The sequence below is a fragment of the Vombatus ursinus genome, unplaced genomic scaffold (assembly GCF_900497805.2).
Source record: "Vombatus ursinus unplaced genomic scaffold, bare-nosed wombat genome assembly UNPS02014820.1, whole genome shotgun sequence".
NCBI classification, from domain to species: domain Eukaryota; kingdom Metazoa; phylum Chordata; class Mammalia; order Diprotodontia; family Vombatidae; genus Vombatus; species Vombatus ursinus.
This window is the reverse complement of record NW_020954598.1, coordinates 24,687,227-24,706,196: the sequence shown is the minus strand read 5'-3', so window position 1 is coordinate 24,706,196 and position 18,970 is coordinate 24,687,227. Positions and strand designations below refer to the sequence as shown.

Genomic DNA, 18,970 nt, shown 5'->3' with positions numbered 1-18,970 from the left:
CCTCTGGAGCTTACATTTTTGGAAAAAATGATAACAATTCTATATCTCATCCATAGCTTTGCTTTAAAGTATTTCAACAATATTAAAATTTTTAAAATGAACCTTTAAAAATTGAGCCAATGGTCATCATATTGACTTGTGGAGAAAGAACTCTATGAAATGCTCTTAGCTCTATTACTTTAGGGCCCACAAGGCTGTTCACATGTCACAGAAATTGTATATGATGGCAATAAGAACCTGTTTCCTGTATTGGCCTTTACACATATTAGTTATTCTTTCAAAATGCTCCCTATGGCCAAGATTTTCATAGATGGCAGTTCACTCGGCTAGGACAGAAGGATGAATTCATTAGCTATTGCCTCCCAAAGAGTCTTATAGAAATAATGGTTCCTTAGATATAGTTAGCTCCCCTCATTCTACAATTCTCTGTATTAGGAAACACTGACTACCACTGTAGTCTCCATGTAAAAACAGTGACCAGTCAACTATCCTCCATGATGGTTCCTGAGTGACTCATCAATGCTCTCAGACTTTGGGGCAGCATGGAATATGGGAAAGAATATTTGATTTGGGAGTTGGAGGATTTGAACGTTAATTAACCCACACCTATGTGATTTTGGACATTGAATTTCACCTTTGAGCCTCTATTTCTTCACTGATTTGTAAAACGAAGGGGTTGAACTAGATGATCACTAAGGTCTATTCCAGCTTTTGATTCTATGATTTATGGAATGATCAAAGCCTGAGCAGGCCCCATGAGGACTCACTTCCCACAGTTTACTTCCACCCAGCCCGAGACTACTATCCTATTACCAGTGTTGAGCCTCTATTTTAGCTCTTTTGCTTGTTTACATTCAAACAATTCCTGAAATCCCAATAATATGGCTCATTATTTCCACCTACCCCCCCACTATGAACTGCCTGTCTAAGCAACCAACTCTAAAGATCCTTAGCCATATTAGAAAGTACAAGTAACAAGTACTATTGTCTGCATGACGTAAACACATTAGTATTTGTAGATATCTAAGTATTATCCCCATACTGCAGAAGAAGAAACTGAGGATCACAACGCTGAAGTCACTTGCCTAGAATCATATGAGCATAACTGTCATATACCTATAAGAGAGCTAGAATTTGGACCTCGGTCTTTTGTCTTTAAGTCCTCTGTGGTTCTCTGTAACAGAAAAGATACTAAAACTTTTTTAAATTAATGGATGAAAACGAATCCTTAGACTTGAACAAGGAAAGGAGATGCTGTCAGTGCACAGCCATTAAAGGATCTTTGTAGTTTGGGGGTTCAGGATGATGAGAAATATTAGGTGGATAGGGTGAGGGCAGATGTAGGGAAGGGAAGAGGAAGTGTGATGTAGTTTAAGAGTACTGATACAGAAGAACTATATCTATGTTCTTGCTATATGAGTTTGGGCAAATCACTTTTTCCTTTCTGAGCCTCAGTTTCCTCATCTGTAAAACAAGGATAGCACTCCCTTAACACTTGGTATATAATAATTAATAAACATTAAAATGGTTGCATGAAAAACAATTTGGGGTAAATTTTAAGGTATCATATAAATTTTAGCTTTTTAGACAAAGTGAACTGAGGAAAAAACACACAAGTTCTTTATAGTGATTATTACTGTCAATCTGTCTATTGACCATCTGCAAGACCATGGAAAAAGGTAAATCCTGGTATTATTATTTTACCAATACTGAACAACAGAAAGTTCTGGTCAAGGGTGTGACAAACAGTTCTCTTCTTGAATATGTGTATATAAGGTAGGATGTTTTTCTGTTGCAGAAAATAGCTTCAGCATGTGGCATATGAAGCCTGGGCCTGAATCTAAGTATGGTGTGATAAGCCCAGAAACATACTCTAAATTATGGGCTGAATCATTCTGATTCAGTGTCTTGGTCTAAAGAAGTGAACTTCCTTTATGTCCTCATCTGTTGACGATGGCCAAGATCAGGAACAAATCCAAGAAGTTTTTGGTTTTGAGGGGAATATCTGGTTCTTCTGTCACAGGTTGGAGGAGGAGACAGAGTCACATGAGAAGATCTAGGATAAGACTAAGACGTTTTCCTTTTGACATCCCTTTACCACTGGAAGTGCCTGCCTAGTCAATCTTGAAACAGACCTGGGCTGGGCCAACACTGGATTAAAAAGAGATTTTATCTTTTAACACCACTTACCTTCTCCAAAGAACCTTGCTCTATGGCCTGCAAGTATATTTTAAGACTACACATTTTCTTACTACTTTTATGTATGATAAAAAAAGGGGAAAACAGCTCTGAGAGAATGCACACTTACCTGTTTTCCATCCACTTCAATATCTGCTACATAATTTTCAAACACTGTGGGCACATAAACTTCAGGGAATTGGTCTTTGCTAAATACAATCAGCAAGCATGTCTTCCCACATGCACCATCACCAACTATAACCAACTTTTTTCGGATGGCGGCCATAGCTGGAAAACAAGGAGAAGGAGAAATTTATTCTGATGCTCAAGTACATTTACACCCAGCACATGTGGATACATGGTTACTAGTGCATGCAGGCTAAGTAAAAGGAAATGCAAAGAGCTTTATCTTCAGATCATAAAGTCATTCTGATAGGGACTGCACAGAATCTTAAGAGCTATATGGATTTTCTAGACTAGTTAAAAATAAATGTTAGCAATGAATAGCCAGCAATATATAGTTAATTCAGGACGGGAACAGAGATCTCTGAAGTGAGTAAATGGAGAAACACAATCCAGCTCCTTCTTGCTTCCATTCAGAAGAACTCTCATTTTTGTTATTGTTGTTGTTTAGTCAGGTTCTTTTGGCAAAGATACTGGGGCAGTTTGCCATTTTCTTCTCCACCTTATTTTACAGATGAGGAAACAAAGGCAAACAGGGTTAAATGACTTGCCTAGGGTCAACACAGTCAGTAAATATCTGAGGTCTGATTTGAACTCAGGAAGAGGAATTCCCGACTCTAGGCCTGGCATTCTAGCCACATCACCACTTAGTTGCCCTCAACCCTCTTCTTAGGGGTAGAACATATAAAATTCACTTTCTAACCAAAAGCCACTAGACAATGTGGCAGCTAGGTAGTGTAATGAACAGAACAATGGGCTTAGACTCAGGAAGACCAGAGTTTAAAACTGAACTCAGATACTTAACAGCTGTGTGATTCTGCCAAAGACATTTAACCCATTTGCCTCAATTTCCTCATCTGTAATAGCACCTACCTCTCAGGTTGCCGTAAGGATCAAATGAGATATTTGCAAAGCACAGTGTCTGGTACATAGGAGATGATATATAAATGCTAGCTATAAATACATTTTATAGCCTCCTTTTCCAGTCCTTAGCTAACAATTTAAATGTGGTATAAATAATGCCAATAATTTTATAAGAAGTCAGGCCAAGGAGATGGAAAAAGGCTTGAGATATATGAAACTGGGCTCATCTGTCCTGATTTCTCTAAAGGTATGTAAAGTCAGGCCAGAGCACTCATCTACTTGGTTCCCTTCTCCTAAACATTTCCCAAGATGATCTTCTTAGGGAAGGTGGGTGAGGTCTGAGAAAAAGGTACAAGATAAATGGATACAATGAAACTGACAACCTTGAAGAACTCAGTTCTTTCCATCAATTTGACATTATATCTAGAAAATTCTGAAATAATGCTGTTTTATGGATTGTAATATGGTAGAAAGAACTCTGAATTTGTAGTCAGAAAAATGTGGGCTCAAATCCTGGCTGTGATACTGACTATATGTTCAAGTCCAGGAAAGATAACTTTTTAAAACCTCAGTTTGCCTACCTATACAATGAAAATAATAGCATAATACTAACCTCACAGGATCTTTTTGTGAGGCTTAAATGAGATAATATATTTAAAACACTAAATATCAACGATTATGCGGGGCTGCTTAAATTGAAATACATGAGACTAGAATAGAGGTGACATCCTGTTCTAATAAAAATCACTAACAGCAGGATCTCCAAGTATCAGCTGAAAGCCTACTTAATTTTTTTGACTTGCATTTCATACACTGTGCTGGGAGGGGGAAGAAGAAGGTAAGCCCCCAGAGTTGTGGTGACAGATAATGATAAAGCCAGACTCAGGAGTCCTCAGGTCCAGTCTCGTTCTGACAATAACCAGCTGTGTGACCACAAGCAAATGACTCCTTCTCTCTAAAGCTTCAATTCCTTAGTTAAACTACTTAAAATAGAACTCATTTCACAAGGCGGGGGTGTTTAAGATGAAAGCATTTTATGTGCATTATTTTTATTAGAGCTCTTCATGATGACAGAAAGGACCCATATCAAGGGAAGGCAAAAGCAAACCTCCATTATTGAAGGAACACAGCTTAATTCCCTATAGAGAGGGTCATGCTATCTAAAGGCAAGTTTGGGACCATTTGCTAGGTTTTTGAACTTACTCTACTACCCTTAAAAAAAGCAAAGTGAAGGAGAAGTGGAAAAAATTGGAGGGGCCTTCTGTATCATCATTTCCAGCTTACCATTTTTGCTTGCCTTCAAAGCTTATTGAACTTAGTCCCAGACAGTTCAAGATTGAAACATGTATTGTTTCTCCCACTAAACTATAAACTTTCTAAAGGATACATTTGTTTTTATGCCCTGTAAATACCTTACTGGGTACATTGCAAATACACAATAAGCAATGGTGTACTGCACATCACCACTTTTTAAAACTGGAAGGGAAAAAAGATAAGTAAGCATGGTGTAGTGGAAAGATACTGGAATTGGGATAAAACAGGTTCAAATCTCAGTTCAGCTATTGTCTATCTGCACCTAAGCAACTCTCTTCACTTTTACATAAATTTCCTACTGTATCTTTTCCCAGTGAACCATCCCTTACAATAAAGACCTGAAGGGGAGGGGGAGGGGGAAGGAAGAGGTCCATAATATTAACCCACATTTTCAAAAAAGCCTGAAGTTTTATATAATCACAGTCATCTACCTCTGTAAAGAGCCTGGGGGGGTGAGGGGGTGGGGGAGCAGCAAATGAAAAATGATCAAAGGATATGAACAGGCAGATGAAGAAATCAAAGCTATCTGTAGTCATATAAAAATATTCTAAATCATTATTGATTAGAGAAATGATTAAAACAACTCTGGGGTACCATTTTACATCTATCAGATTGGCTATTATGGCAGAAAAGGAAAATAACAAATTTTGGACAAAACGTGGGAAAATTGGGCCACTAATACATTGTTTGTAGTTTATGAACTGATCCAATGATTCTGGAGAACAATTTGGAACTTTGGCCAAAGAGCTATAAAATGGTGCAACACTTCTGACCCAGTAGTATCACTACTAGGTCTATATCCCAAAGAGATTTAAAAAAGAAAAAGGACCTATATGGAAAAAAAAATTATTTATAGCAACTCTTTGAACTGATGCAAAGTGAATTAAGCAGAACCAGGAGAGCACTGCACACAGTAACAGCAATATTGTATAATGATCAACTATGAATGACTTAGCTATTCTCAGAAATACAAAGATCCAAGACAATTCTGAAGGACCTATGAAGAAAAATGTCATCGACTTCCAGAGAAGGAACTAATGAAATCTGAATGCAGAGAGGACCCTTTAAAAATAAAACTTTATTTATTTTGGGTCTGGTTTCTTTCACAACATGACTAACATGGAAATGTTTTGCATGACTGCACATATATAACCTTTATCAAATTGCTTGCCTTCTCAATGAGAGGGGAGGAGCAAGGATGGGAAAGAATTTGGAACTCAGAAAAAAAAAAGTTAACAACTGTTTTCACATATAATTGGGAAAAAACAAAACATTAAATTTTTTTCAGCACTGTTCTGATGATTTTGTTATTTTTCTTTTCACTTATATTGTTATAGTCATTGTGTAAAGGCTTCACTTTGCATTAGTTTATACAAAGCTCTGGAAGATTTTCTTATTTATCAAGTCCATTATTTCTTAGAGCACAATAATACTCTATAACATTTTTGTACCACAATTTAACTATTCCTCAATTGATGTATATTCTATTTCCAGTTCCTACCACAAAAAGTGTTGCTATCAACACTTTAACATAAAACAATCCTCTTTTTGTCAATGAAATTCTTGAGGCATATGGTTAGTAGTGGAACTCTGGGTCAAAGGACATGGAAATTTTAGGTACCTTCTTTGCATGTTGCTAGACTTCTTTCTAGAATAGTCATACCAATTCACAGCTCTACCAACAAACGCATTAGTGTACCTCAACTCCTTTCCTCAACTCCTCCAACATCGACTATTCCCACCTTTTTGCTATCTTTGATGATTTGTTGGGTGTGAGGTGAGACTTCAAGATTTTGCATTATTATTATTAATGATTTGAAGTACTCATTCATATGGTTGTCAATAATTTGCAATTCTGAGAACAGACTGATCATATCCTTTGACCATTTATCTATCAGGGAATGTCTTGTGGACGTGGACACACACACACACACACACACACACAGAGATCGATCAATCCTTGGATATCAAACCTTTATCAGATGTCATAATATTTTTCGTAATTGACTTATCCTAGTGACATTCATTTTGCTCATGCAAAAGGCTTTCAATTTCACATGATCAAAATTACCTAATTTACTCCCTGTGCACAGTTGATATAATTGTCTGCTCTTCTAATCTGTCTGATGCTATGATCACTGGTATTCACTTATCTGTTTTAAATTTATTGTGGAACAAGATATAGAATGCTGGCCTAAACCTAATTTCTTCCAGAATGCTTTTTAGTCTTCCCAGCAATTCTTGTCAAATAGGGAGTTCTTTCTAGGTAATTCTGTTTTCAGGTTACCAAATTCTACTCTACTTCCTTGTCTACCTAGCCTGTTCCACCCATCTACTTTTGTATTAACCAGTACCAAATGGTTTTGAAGATTACTCCTTTGTAATGTAGTCTAAGGCCTGGAAGTATTATTCCCCCAGGTCCTCTCTTACTTTTTTCATTATTTTCCCTGATATTCTAGATCTTTTATTCCTCCAAGGGAATTCTGTTGTTTTATTTTGTTACATAAAACATGCCCCTCCTGTGGTAGTTTAATCAGTATAGCACTAAATCTGTAAACCAACATTGGTAGTAGTCATTTTTATTATGGCACAGCCTACTCATTAACACCAATCATTCCTCCAGCTATTTAAGTTGTCTTTTACTATTTAAGAAACATTTTCTAATTGCATCTATATAGGTACTGAGCAAAGACTGGTCTACCATCTCTAACTTATCTGTTTCATAATTTTTCTAAATAGAAATCCCTTTATCTTGAGGGGTGGTTTCCTCACCTGTAAAGCTGTGATGATAGTTCTTTCACTACCAACCTTCATAGAGAAGTTCAGATAAGGTAAACTTTAAACCTCAAACATAAACCAAACTATTTTTCTCACCATCTTCTGTGACAAGTAAGATTAACCAGTCTTTAGTGTTAGAATTTTAAAGAACCCTTTAAAACAAATGTTGGTGGCTCAAGCCTTACAGGATTAATAGATTTGCTTTTATTCTCCTTTAAGTCTAGACATCACATGATTTATAATATAGTCAAGAGCTCAATCTGTATTGTTTCACAAAAAGTTAACAAAAGTGCCTTTTACTGAAAACAGAAGTTCAATTCCAAACTCCTAATTCCAACTGGAGAAAAGTGAAAATGCCAACAGTACAGACCCTCCAGCCAAGTTCACCTAAATACTGAGAGCACCTAAATACTGAGAAGTGGACCACTATTTCAGTTACCAGCTTAAGCAGGAACAAAGGAAAAGCACAAACATGAGTAAAAAAGGAAAGCTCCACAGTTAGGAGGTGGATTCTGGACAACACAGGAGTAGAAGGGCTACCCTATGAGAACAGAGACAGTGCAGGGCAGACAACAGAAAACAACAAAGTTGCTATTCTTCCTCGCTCTGCTTTTACTGAATCATCTTTTCTTTTTGCTATTACATATTTCATTTCAAACACGGCTGCTTGCCAGTTTGAGAAAGGAAACCAGCTCAGGCTCTCCCAGAACAACTTGGGTTAGATGACTCATTTTCAGGAGGGGTTTTACTGAGGACATTTCCGAAGCTCAGTCCAGCTCATCTAAGGGTTAACTGCAACAGCTTTTCTCAGAGGTTTGATTCTATTACTACTCAAAGTTACAAGTCTGTTTACTATAGTAGTTACCTGGAAGGATACTACAAAATTAAAAAATTAAAATCCTCCCAAAAACGTTTTTCAAGACAGATATTCTATAAAAGTCACTGTACTATTTGGCATCAGAACATTTGCTGATTGTGCTAACCGGAACAAACAATTCAAACTCTGTTCCCTGTTCACAACAGAGGTATGATCAAAATTGGATACTGAATCTTCCCATTTGTACTTTTACTTTCCATTTTTTTGAGACAAATTCTGCCTCTAGTAAGACTACAAAAGGCTCCACAAACAATAACTGACATTCTTTTCCCCCCTACTTAATAGTATTTTTTCCAACTGTAAGACAGTTTTCAACATTCACTTTTATAAGATTCTGAGTTCCAATTTTTTCTACCTCCCCCCTCTCACCACTCCCCCAAGATGGCAAGCAATCTGATAACAGGCCATACATGAACAATCATATTAAACATATTTCCACATTAGTCATTTTGTGAAAGAAGAATCAGAACAAAAGGGGAAACCATGAGAAGGAAAAAAACCAAAAACAACAACAACAACAAAAAACCAGTATGTTTTGATCTGCATTCAGACTCCACAGTTCTTTCTCTGAATATGGATAGCAATTTTCATCATGAGTCTTTTGGAATTATCTTAGATCATAGTATTGCTGAGAAGAGCTAAGTCTGTCATGGTTGATCATCGCACAATGTTAATGCTACTATGTACAATGTTCTCCTGGTTCTGCTCATTTCACTCAGCACCAGTTCACGTAGGTCTTTCCAGGTTTTTCTGAAATTGGTCTGCTCAGCATTTCTTACAATACAATAGTATTCCATTACATTCATATACCACAACTTGTTCAACTATTCCCCAACTGATGGGCATCCCTTCAATTTCCAATTCTTTGCCACTACAAAAAGAGCTACTATAAATATTTTTGTACATGTGAGTTTTTTCCCTTTTGTATGATCTCTTTGGTATAAAGACCTAGTAGTGGTATTGCTGGATCAAAGGGTATGCACAGTTTTACAGCCCTTTGGGCATAGAATAACTGACATTCTTTAATTCTTTCAGGTTTAGAATCTGGGTTTGACATTTAAGTCTCCTATTATGTCATTTAACTGTTCTGAGTGTGATAGAAACCTATTTTGTCATCTTTTAAGATGAGGGTGTTAGGCACTAAACTTCCAGCTCTATCTCTGACAGCATATTGTTGCTACAACCTCACATTTGACTTTACATGTAGTGTGTTCATATACCTTCATTTAATTTTGCAATATTTACCTGAACTTTCCATTAAACAACTCAACTAAAGAATCCCAATGAAGGAACCCAAGCGTATGTCTTCCTCACGGCCATAGTTAGTTCAGTACCATTAACAATGAAGGGTCTCCTATGGGGCTAACCAAAAATGATTATGAATAATATAATGGAGGAGGGGAGAGGGGAAGAAACAAGAGTTGTTGAAACACTGACCTTCTTTGAGGTCTTTTTCACTCTTCAGCAAATCTTGTGTTTACTGGGTACCATGAATTCTTTACTTTCTGACCTGATTTTTCACATCCCTCAAACATACACAGAACCCCTCTGACCAAACCTCTGCACCTAATACACACATCTTTCATGTGGACTTTCCAACTATCAAATCATTTTCAACTAGATATCCTACTTCCAAAATTCAGACACCAGATGTACATTAGGTTACTCCCACTGGAGGTCCAATGAAGACTAAGTCCATAACAATTCACATAAAGATGAGAAAAAATAAAAGTTTCATAACTACATCCTTTCAAAACTTAGTATTCAATTTGTTGCCCTTCAGTAGGGTTTCACAATATTGTAAATGATGATATGTGCAGTCATTAGATGTCATTGGTTAGGGAAACCTGGCTGTCTTCACAGTTCAGCTGTAGTCCTATACTTTCTTTTGGGGGTAGGGATAGAGTATATGTAAGTCATCATATGGTGTCAGCAACGTTCTGTTATTTACCCAATGGTTAACCCCATTTTCAATTGTTAAAGTGGCTCATAAAATATAGAAAACCAAGAGGCCAATGTTTTTGTGACATTATTTTGTCCTACCAAAATATACCCTGTTTATAATTACAACCTCAAATATCTACAGAAGTTCAAGGACCAGGAAGCAATGACTATGACAACAAGATACCAGTATTACAGGTAAGAAAAGAAAAATACTTCAATAGCCTTAGATTCTCATTTTATTTCCTGACTCCTAGATGGGTGCCAAAATTAAAATGTAAGGTGACAAAATGAAGGCTATCTCTACATAGAAAACTAAATTTATCTTTCTTTCTTCTTTTTTTTAATGTACCTTTCTTAAAAAGACTTGCCTATGAGTTAGGGAAAAAAATATACCCAAATAACTTCAGTTTACTGTTCTCTACACCCACATGCTACTAGCCCTGGTAGAAACAAGTAGCCATCTTCCCACTCATTTCCTGTGTCCCTCTGTTCCCAGATACAGCTGCTTTTCAGGACACAGGAAAAGGCAAGGAATCCTCAGCTATTAAAGCAAGGAAATGGGAGATATACTTGTCTTGCTTCGTTTCTAATCTCTCCTAAATCCTTGGGGATCAAGGCCTGAATCTTTGCCATTTGTTCAGTCTTGAGATCATTGTTATTCAAAAGTCAGTTAAGAAAGAGGCTAAAGAAAAGCCACTTGCCCAATAATTTTCTTTACTATCACCTAGATTTCACTCCTATCTTTCATCTGACCCTCTCCCAGAGGAGAGCAAGCCCTTATAAGAATTTCTTTAAAAAAAAAAAAAGCAAGAGGTATGAAAAATTTAAACTCAATCAACACATCAAACAAAAACAATCTAACATTATTTGTTATGTTCTACACCTGTGGAACCCACATCTACAAAACTGAGTACAGAGAGATATTCTAGTCTCTTTTTAGGGGTCAAGTTTGTTGTTTATAATTTTTTAGCATCCAGTTGTGACTGTGGCTTTACTCTTCCCATTTTCATTGTGGATGTCCCTATGTACACTCCTGGCTCTACTTATTTCACTTTGCAACAGTTATATAAATCTTTCCACACTTCTCTGAATCAATCATCTTCACTTTTTATAGCTGCCCAATGATTTTGAAAACTAGTTTCATCATATTTTATGACATGGCTCAACAAATCTAGTTATTGGGTCAACCAAGGCACTAAGCAATTTCATCAGAGTGCTTGGTTGGTGTTTTCAGAGCAATCTTGCCTCTAAAATATAGATGCATTCCTTTATCTTCCTATTTATGTATACAATTTAAAATCCACAGTTCTGGAAAGGACTTAAAAAATAACAACATAACCATAGTAAACACTTATATTTAAATTTCAACCAAATACCAGAATTTTTGAGGCACAAAGTCTGATTATCACTAGGATTCTTTTGCCCATTCATCTTTATACCCTTCATCTTATGTGGTTGCAGTGAATGTGCGCTCCATTATCTTGGTTCTTTCTGTACTTTTCACTATGCATTATTTCATAAAGGTCTTTCCAGATTTCTCTATATTCTTTATCCTTGTTGGTTTTGTATAGTATTTGCATTCCATTAATGTACTACAATTTACTTAACTAGTTCACATTTACATTGTTTTAAGTTTTAAAAAATTGATATTGCTATGAACATATCCGAACAGATTTTTAAAAAATAATCCCTTAAAGCATTATTATTGCATCAAAGAGTTATTTAAAAAAAAAAACTTTTCTTTGTACTGCCAGATAGCTCTCCAAAAAGATTCTATCAGTTTGCAATTCCACAAACTACTTCATTCAGATGTTAGGAAGAAGATGGATTAGTTAAGGGTTTGGGGAAAATAGCCGTTGGCCAGCAGAACTTTTGTCATACAAGTAGAATGATGGATTTAGATTTACAGATGAAGAAACTGAGCCCAGAGAGGTGAAGTGATGTGCTGAAGCCATGTATCTCTTGGAATAGCTATAGGCACTTACCTCAAAGGGTGGTTGTGCCAGCATTCTCTGCTGTGGGCCTGGCACACATTAAGTGTTATATAAATGTGTGCTCCATTTCTCCTTCCTTGTAGAGTGTAGCAGAGAAGTGATGTGATGTGAATGAAGGCCTCAAACGCAATGCTTTTCCACTACATTCCAGATCAGATTGTAGCCTGGTTAGAGGCTTTCACTGAACCTTTCTAAAGGATCCTTTGAAGCTCTTGGTGACAATTTGGGTCTCAGGATGAGTCGGGAAGCAAATGTCCTGTGGCTCTTTCATCTCCCTCTGCTCCAGCATACTGTTCTCTTGAAAAAACTAGCCTGACTTCTACTTTTAGGGTTGGTTTCTCTAAATCCAAAACAAAAATTTCAAGTATGGATTTATAGTGTACTAAATTCTGAGATTCCACAGGGATGAGTGGAATTAATTTGGAGTGACACTGGGCCTCAGACTTGGTCATAGAGTGCAATCCTTGGGAAATCGAACTTTTTTTTTTTTTTTTTGGTTTGGAAGGAAATACAGAAAAGAGAGGACCAGGAAAACAGAAAACCTAAGCTAGAAGGCCTAAAAGAGATAAAAGACTGGTCTCAATGGAGTTAGAATCATAGAGTTGGAAGCCTTACTGGTCATCGAGTTCAACTCTCTCATTTTCCAAATAAAGAAACTGAAAACCTAAAGGAAGTTAACTGACATGTCCAACTCATACCATTAGCAAACTATGGAGTCAGAACTTTGTGATTCAGAAGGCCTTGTTTTCCAGTTCAGTGCTCTTTCTTTTAGGAGGGTAGCTAGAGCATTGGGCTTGGAATCAGGAAGATTCATCTTCATGAGTTCAAATTTGGCCTCATATACTTAATAGCATTGTGACCCTGGGCAAGTCACTTTTAACCCTGTGGACCTTAGTTCTTCATCTGTAAAATGAACTAGAGAAGGAACTGGCAAACCACTCCAGTATTTTTGCCAAGAAAATCCCAAGTGGGGTCATAAAGAATCAGACATAACTGAACAACAACAAAGCTCTTAATATCTACCATGCTGCCTCTCAAGATGGGTCTTCAGAAAGTTGGACCATTTGGACATGTAGACTAGGGAACACAGGCAGTGTTGTGTAGATGAAAGAGACCATCTGGAGTCATAGAATCTTGGTTCAAATAAGGTTCTGCCACTTATGACGTGTGAAGCCCTGAACAAATCACTTTAACTTCTTTGGTTCTCAGTTTCCTCAAGAAGGCTTCAAGTTTCCTTCAAGATCTAAATCTATGATTCCATGACTTCAAATACTAGTATTCTTTTACAGAGGCAACATTATGACTTAAAAACAGCACCAAAAGCAGCTGTGCTGTCTCCCTGACCCTTATTTTCTGTCTTCTTGCTTTATAAAAAAAAAAAAAAAAAAAAAAAAAAAGGCAGTGGAGTCTGTTCTCCTCCTTCCTGTCCCTAACACTACACTATGTGCCTGGAGAATTGCCACAAAGAGAAAGGAATAGAAAGATTTTTTGTTAGGCTGTAAAACTTTTGAGTAAGAGTAGATAAGCATTCCCCAATTGATAAATGGTCAAAGGATATGAACAGGCAGTTCTCAGATGAAGAAATTAAAGCCATCTATAGTCATATGAAAAAATGCTCTAACTCACTACTGATTAGAGAAATGCAAATCAAAACAACTCTGAGGTACCACATCACACCTATCAGATTAGCCAAGATGACAAAACAAGAACATGATAAATGCTGGAGAAGATGTGGGAAAACCTGGAACACTAATGCACTGTTGGTGGAGTTGTGAAATGATCCAATCATTTTGTAGAGCAATTTGGAACTATGCCCAAAGGGCTATAAAAATGTGCATACTCTTTGACCCAGCAATAGCACTTCTAGGGCTATATCCCAAAGAGATCATACAACTGCGAAAAGGACCCACATGTACAAAAATATTTATAGTAGCTCTTTTGGTGGTGGCAAAGAATTGGAAATTGAAAGGATGCCCATCAATTGGGGAATGGCTGAACAAGTTGTGGTATAGGTATATGAATGTAATGGAATACTATTGTGCTATATAAGAAATGGTGAAGAGGCTGACTTCAGAAAAACCTGGAAAGACTTGTATGGTCTGAGGCTGAGTGAAGTGAGTAGAACCAGGAGAACATTGTACACAATAATAGCCACGTTGTGAGATGACTAATATTGATAAACTTAACCCTTCCCAGCAATACAAGGATCTAAGACATCTCCAAAAGCCTTGCGATGGAAAATGCTATCCACAAAGAAGAAAGAACTATGGAATTTGAATACAGATCGAAACACACTCTTTGCTATTTTTTTTCTTTTGTTGAGTTTTGTTTCCTATTTCTGGTGGTTCCTCCTATTGGTTCTAATTATTATATACAATATCACTAACGTGAAAATGTTTAATACGAATGTACATGTATAGCCTATATCAGATTGTGTGCTGTCTTGGGGAGGGTGGGAGGGAGGGAGGGAGGGGGAGAAAAATTTTAAACTCAAAAGCATATGGAAGTGATTGTTGATAAATCAAAATAAATTAATTTAAAAAAAGAAAAGAGAAAAAAGAATAGATAAGGCTAATGCTTTGCCCATAAAAACAAAGGGAAAAACTTGCAATTTTTATTCTGGTTGACTGTCTTTTACTCAGAAGGGAAAATGATCATTTCTTCAAAGTGGATTAGAACATGGATGGTGTTTCAATTTTAGCTACTGCTAGGAAGGGTTGGATATACACTTTACATTTTGAAGACACAAACTCTTTAGCAAAATAAGCTTACTCTTTAAACTGCAAACACTGATTAAATGAGCAGGCAATAACTGACTGCCTAAGCAGTGGGCCAAAGTTGAACAGTCTAGAGAACAACCACTTCTACTTTTCTGGTTACAAGAAATAATCCATGTTTTAGTACCAATCCCATTTTGTAAAAGATTTACCACTTTCTGAAGTTAGGCAGAATTTGGGGGGGAGGGATGAAGAGAAGCCAAGGATTATTTGGTAAAGCATGAAAATTCGGATGATCATCTGACACCAGACAACAAAACCCAGCCAAATCACAGACATGGGAATGTGTGTGGGGAGATATTTACATATATTTTTCATATGTGGAGGTTAAAGAACTTCAATAGGGCTCTTTTTAAAACAGACCACTTAAGAGAAGGTGCTTTTCACTGTTAGTTCTTAAGAGTTTAGACCAATATCTTATCTCCCTTTATTTCTTGTTTGTTTGTTTTGGGTAGGCAATGAGGTTAAGTGACTTGCCCAGGGTCACACAGCTAGTAAGCATCAAGTATCTAAGATTGGATTTGAACTCAGATCTTCCTGACTCCAGGGCCAGTGCTCTATCCACTGCACCACCAAGGTGCCCCTATCTCCCTTTTATTTCTTGCAACTCACTGTATATACACACACACATATATACACATACAAATTTTATGACTTAAATGCACAAGTATCAAATGCATACATACAGCCAAGATAACAATGAGAAAACTTCATTGAAAGTCACCTACTGCCAGAGTTAGGAGAGACTCTGGTAAATACTGTGTACACTAAAGAGACAGCATAGTGGAAAGAACACTGACTCTAGTCAATGGGACCGAGAGGACCTGGGTTCAAATATTACTTCCGATGCTCACTACCTATGATGTTTAACAGGCACCAGCTCAATCTCTTCATCTGTAAAATGAAGGAGTTTGATCTCTAAAGCCCCCTCTAATTCTATGAAGGTGTTCAATGATTACTGTTTAGTGGGGATGCTGTGCCAATTAATTAATTAGGGTCCTAAGAAGGGTAAGGACATACCATGAAAAGGAAAATGTCATTCCAGTGTTCTGGCTTCTTCCGAGTCAAATGTACACTATTCTTTTCTTGGTTGATTGATGATGTGATGTGAAGTGAATGTAGTACTGTTGGGCTTTTTCTCTGAGCCTCCCTGCCAAGTTATCAATACCTGACACCTTTTCTCCTCCCAATGCCTCCTTTTATACCCTAGTTTCCTGGAGTCATTATGAAAGCTCTACATCAATCACAATGGTCTTTTTTGATGTGTGTGAATTTAGTTGAGATTTTTTTTAAACGGCCTCGTTTATAACTAACGTTGACTAAAGAAAGAATAATAAAAAAAAAATTCACGTTTTGTGGGTCAGGTGGAGAACATGGTCAATTTTCAACCCAGGATCATTACAGTGAGTTTAGCATTCAGTACCTTAACAGCATAAAAATGAATAGAACTACTACCCATGGGACCCTTGGGTAAACTCCAGTTTTTTTCATCTGCAAAGTACCCTAGGGGGCTGGACAAGATGATCTTTACAATTCCTTCTAACTCGAAAATCATTCCATGACTGTAAGACACAGATGGTGTCAGCAACATCTCTGCAGGCCCTGGTCTGATAGATGACTTATGAGGAACAATGGTAATACTCACAGTTGTACTCCTTAAAGTTTCTTTTAAGAAAAAGAAAAGAAAGTCATTGCTAATTACCACTGTCCAAGGATACAAACACATGTGTTGTCATTTTTCCTTGAGAGACTTAGATATATAGGACCTAAGAAGCAGCTGCTTTAGAAATGAAACATCAGTGTGCCAGTGAAATAGTGGAGTCTTCATGAATCAAAATAGGTACTTGTAAAGGAAGCATAGTACCTCTCTTGAAAAGAAGCATACTTTATAAAAGAATAAATATCTCAGAGGTACAACTTATACTAATAAATCTTGTCTTATAAGAATATCCTTTGGCCAAAACTACATGTGATGGTGAGAAGCATTTGACACTTAGTATTTAATTGATAACTGCTTTGGCTGAAAGAGATGCACATATGCCAATGGAAATATTATAATAGCATATGTTCAAAAGAAAAAAGGGTTGTGTAAATGTGCTTCGGAGTAAATGCCAAACTACTATGTGATTGCAGGAAAAAAATGACGAACCAGTTTGGAGATAATGGTTTTGAGAAGGCTAGGGCTACATACTCATTAGAGCATTCTAATCAAAGGACAGGTTGATTTAAATTAGCCAAAAGTATTTCTGTGCACATAAGTCAAATAGGATCTTCAACATTTTAAGTTTTTAAGAAGTCTGTTCTTCACCTGTCAAATATTAACAACCGTTATTCTGGAACCCCAGAGCACATTTAGTTAAAGCTCATGGCTACCTGTATATATCAAGCCCAAACCAATTTTATACAGCTTTGGTCCAGACTTGGTTTCAAAGGAAATAAGGTTGCTCATAATTACTCCTCAACTTCATATATAGGTTGCAGGGAGTTGGAAAACTAACCATATATTTACTTCTAGCTCTGACTGATAAGCCTATAATAATTCTTAACACCAAATCAATCCTACAACAGTAAATGACTATTTAGGAAAGCACCTTAAATGTGGATTATTCTTCGGATTATTCTTTTGGCTCCTATGTTCTCAGTAAGAGTTAATATAGTAACTGCCACTGTCTGCCTCAGAAGTCTATAAAAATTTGTCATAATTTTTAGACATCATACACTGCCCATGTATCCATTAATTAACTTTTTTCCCTTCAAAATTCAATGTGGATAAATATTAAGAGATGAATACAGAGAGCCTCTGAGCTAAAGTACAAGGGTTTCTTCTAGTTACAAGCATTTCATACCTTTTGACCCAGAGAGTCCGCTGATGGGCCCATACTTTCCCTGAAGGAGGACAAAGATAAAAATGAGATTCCATATGTGCCAAAATACTCATAATGGCACTTTTTGAGGTAGAAAAGAAACAAAATGAGTGCCCATCAATTTGGAAACAGCTAACAAGCTCAGCTATAACTGTATACCCATTACAGGACAGGGACTGGGTTTTTTGTTTTTTGTTTTTTAAATTTTCAACACTTAGTATAGTGCCTGGCACACAGTAGGTGCTTAATAAACGTTTATTGTTTTGTTTTACCCTGTCAGACGCAATTGAAATATAGGTTAGTTGTGCCTAACTTTTCCTTTCCTTTTCTTTTTTTTTTTTAAACTAGGCAGGACTCATTAAGGGAAAAAAGAGGCAGAGAGATTCTGCCAAAAGAAGCCTGATAGAGGGTTCATATTTTTCAGGAACTGTCCCCCCACACCCCACCTTTTTACTTCTCAAGATGTGTCCTTGCCTTTCTTAGGACCCTAATTAATTCACAGGCACAGCGTCCCCACTGAACAGTAAGCATTGAGTACTATCATAGAGGTAGAAGGGATTCTGGAGATCAAACCCCTTTATTTTGCAGATGAAGAAATTGAGGCTGATACCTGTTAAATAGGAGATATTACACTGCTTAAAATGGGTCTCATGAAATATAAAAAGGTTTGCTGTGAATCAACATTTTTACACATAACTTGAAATAAAACAAATCTAGATCACACATGACTAAGGCCAAATGAAACTGAAAACAGGAGTGTTAGTACTGAACACCACATTCTTAGCTCACAACAAGCAAACATGTAAGTCATTAAGACATTTGGTTCTTTGTAATTAAAAAGTTAGTAAATATGTAACAATATATATACAACTTTATTTGCCACTGTTCACATAGGACAACTACAACCTCATCGGTACTCTTTGAGGAATTTTGCCTTTCTAAAGGGGGAATGGGGAAAAGGCCCACTACTGGTCTAGACTATATATATATATAAAAAACTATGTTTTGGATGGTGCACAAAGCTAGGTCTGTTTGCAAATGAGGTAGTTATAAATATAACTTGTGAAATCTGTTTAGACAAGGCAGAAGTTAAGTCAGAACATTACCCACAGCTAAGGAGGCCTCCAAGTCAACTCCACCCATGTTAGCCTGTATTGGGAAGTCAATTAAATAGGCCAATTCTACTCAGCTGACTTG

At 36.8% G+C, this 18,970-nt stretch overlaps 1 protein-coding gene across 2 annotated transcripts in view; it reads right to left on the bottom strand.

The window, feature by feature from the left end:
• Window positions 1-18,970, bottom strand: part of RHOA (ras homolog family member A) — a 73,929-nt gene that overhangs the window by 9,086 nt on the left and 45,873 nt on the right. For both annotated transcript variants that reach the window (XM_027836972.1, XM_027836971.1), the window contains one exon: window positions 2,309-2,466. In XM_027836972.1, the coding sequence (XP_027692773.1) occupies window positions 2,309-2,464 (156 nt within the window). In that variant the 5' untranslated portion in view covers window positions 2,465-2,466. The remainder of the gene's footprint in view (window positions 1-2,308; window positions 2,467-18,970) is intronic.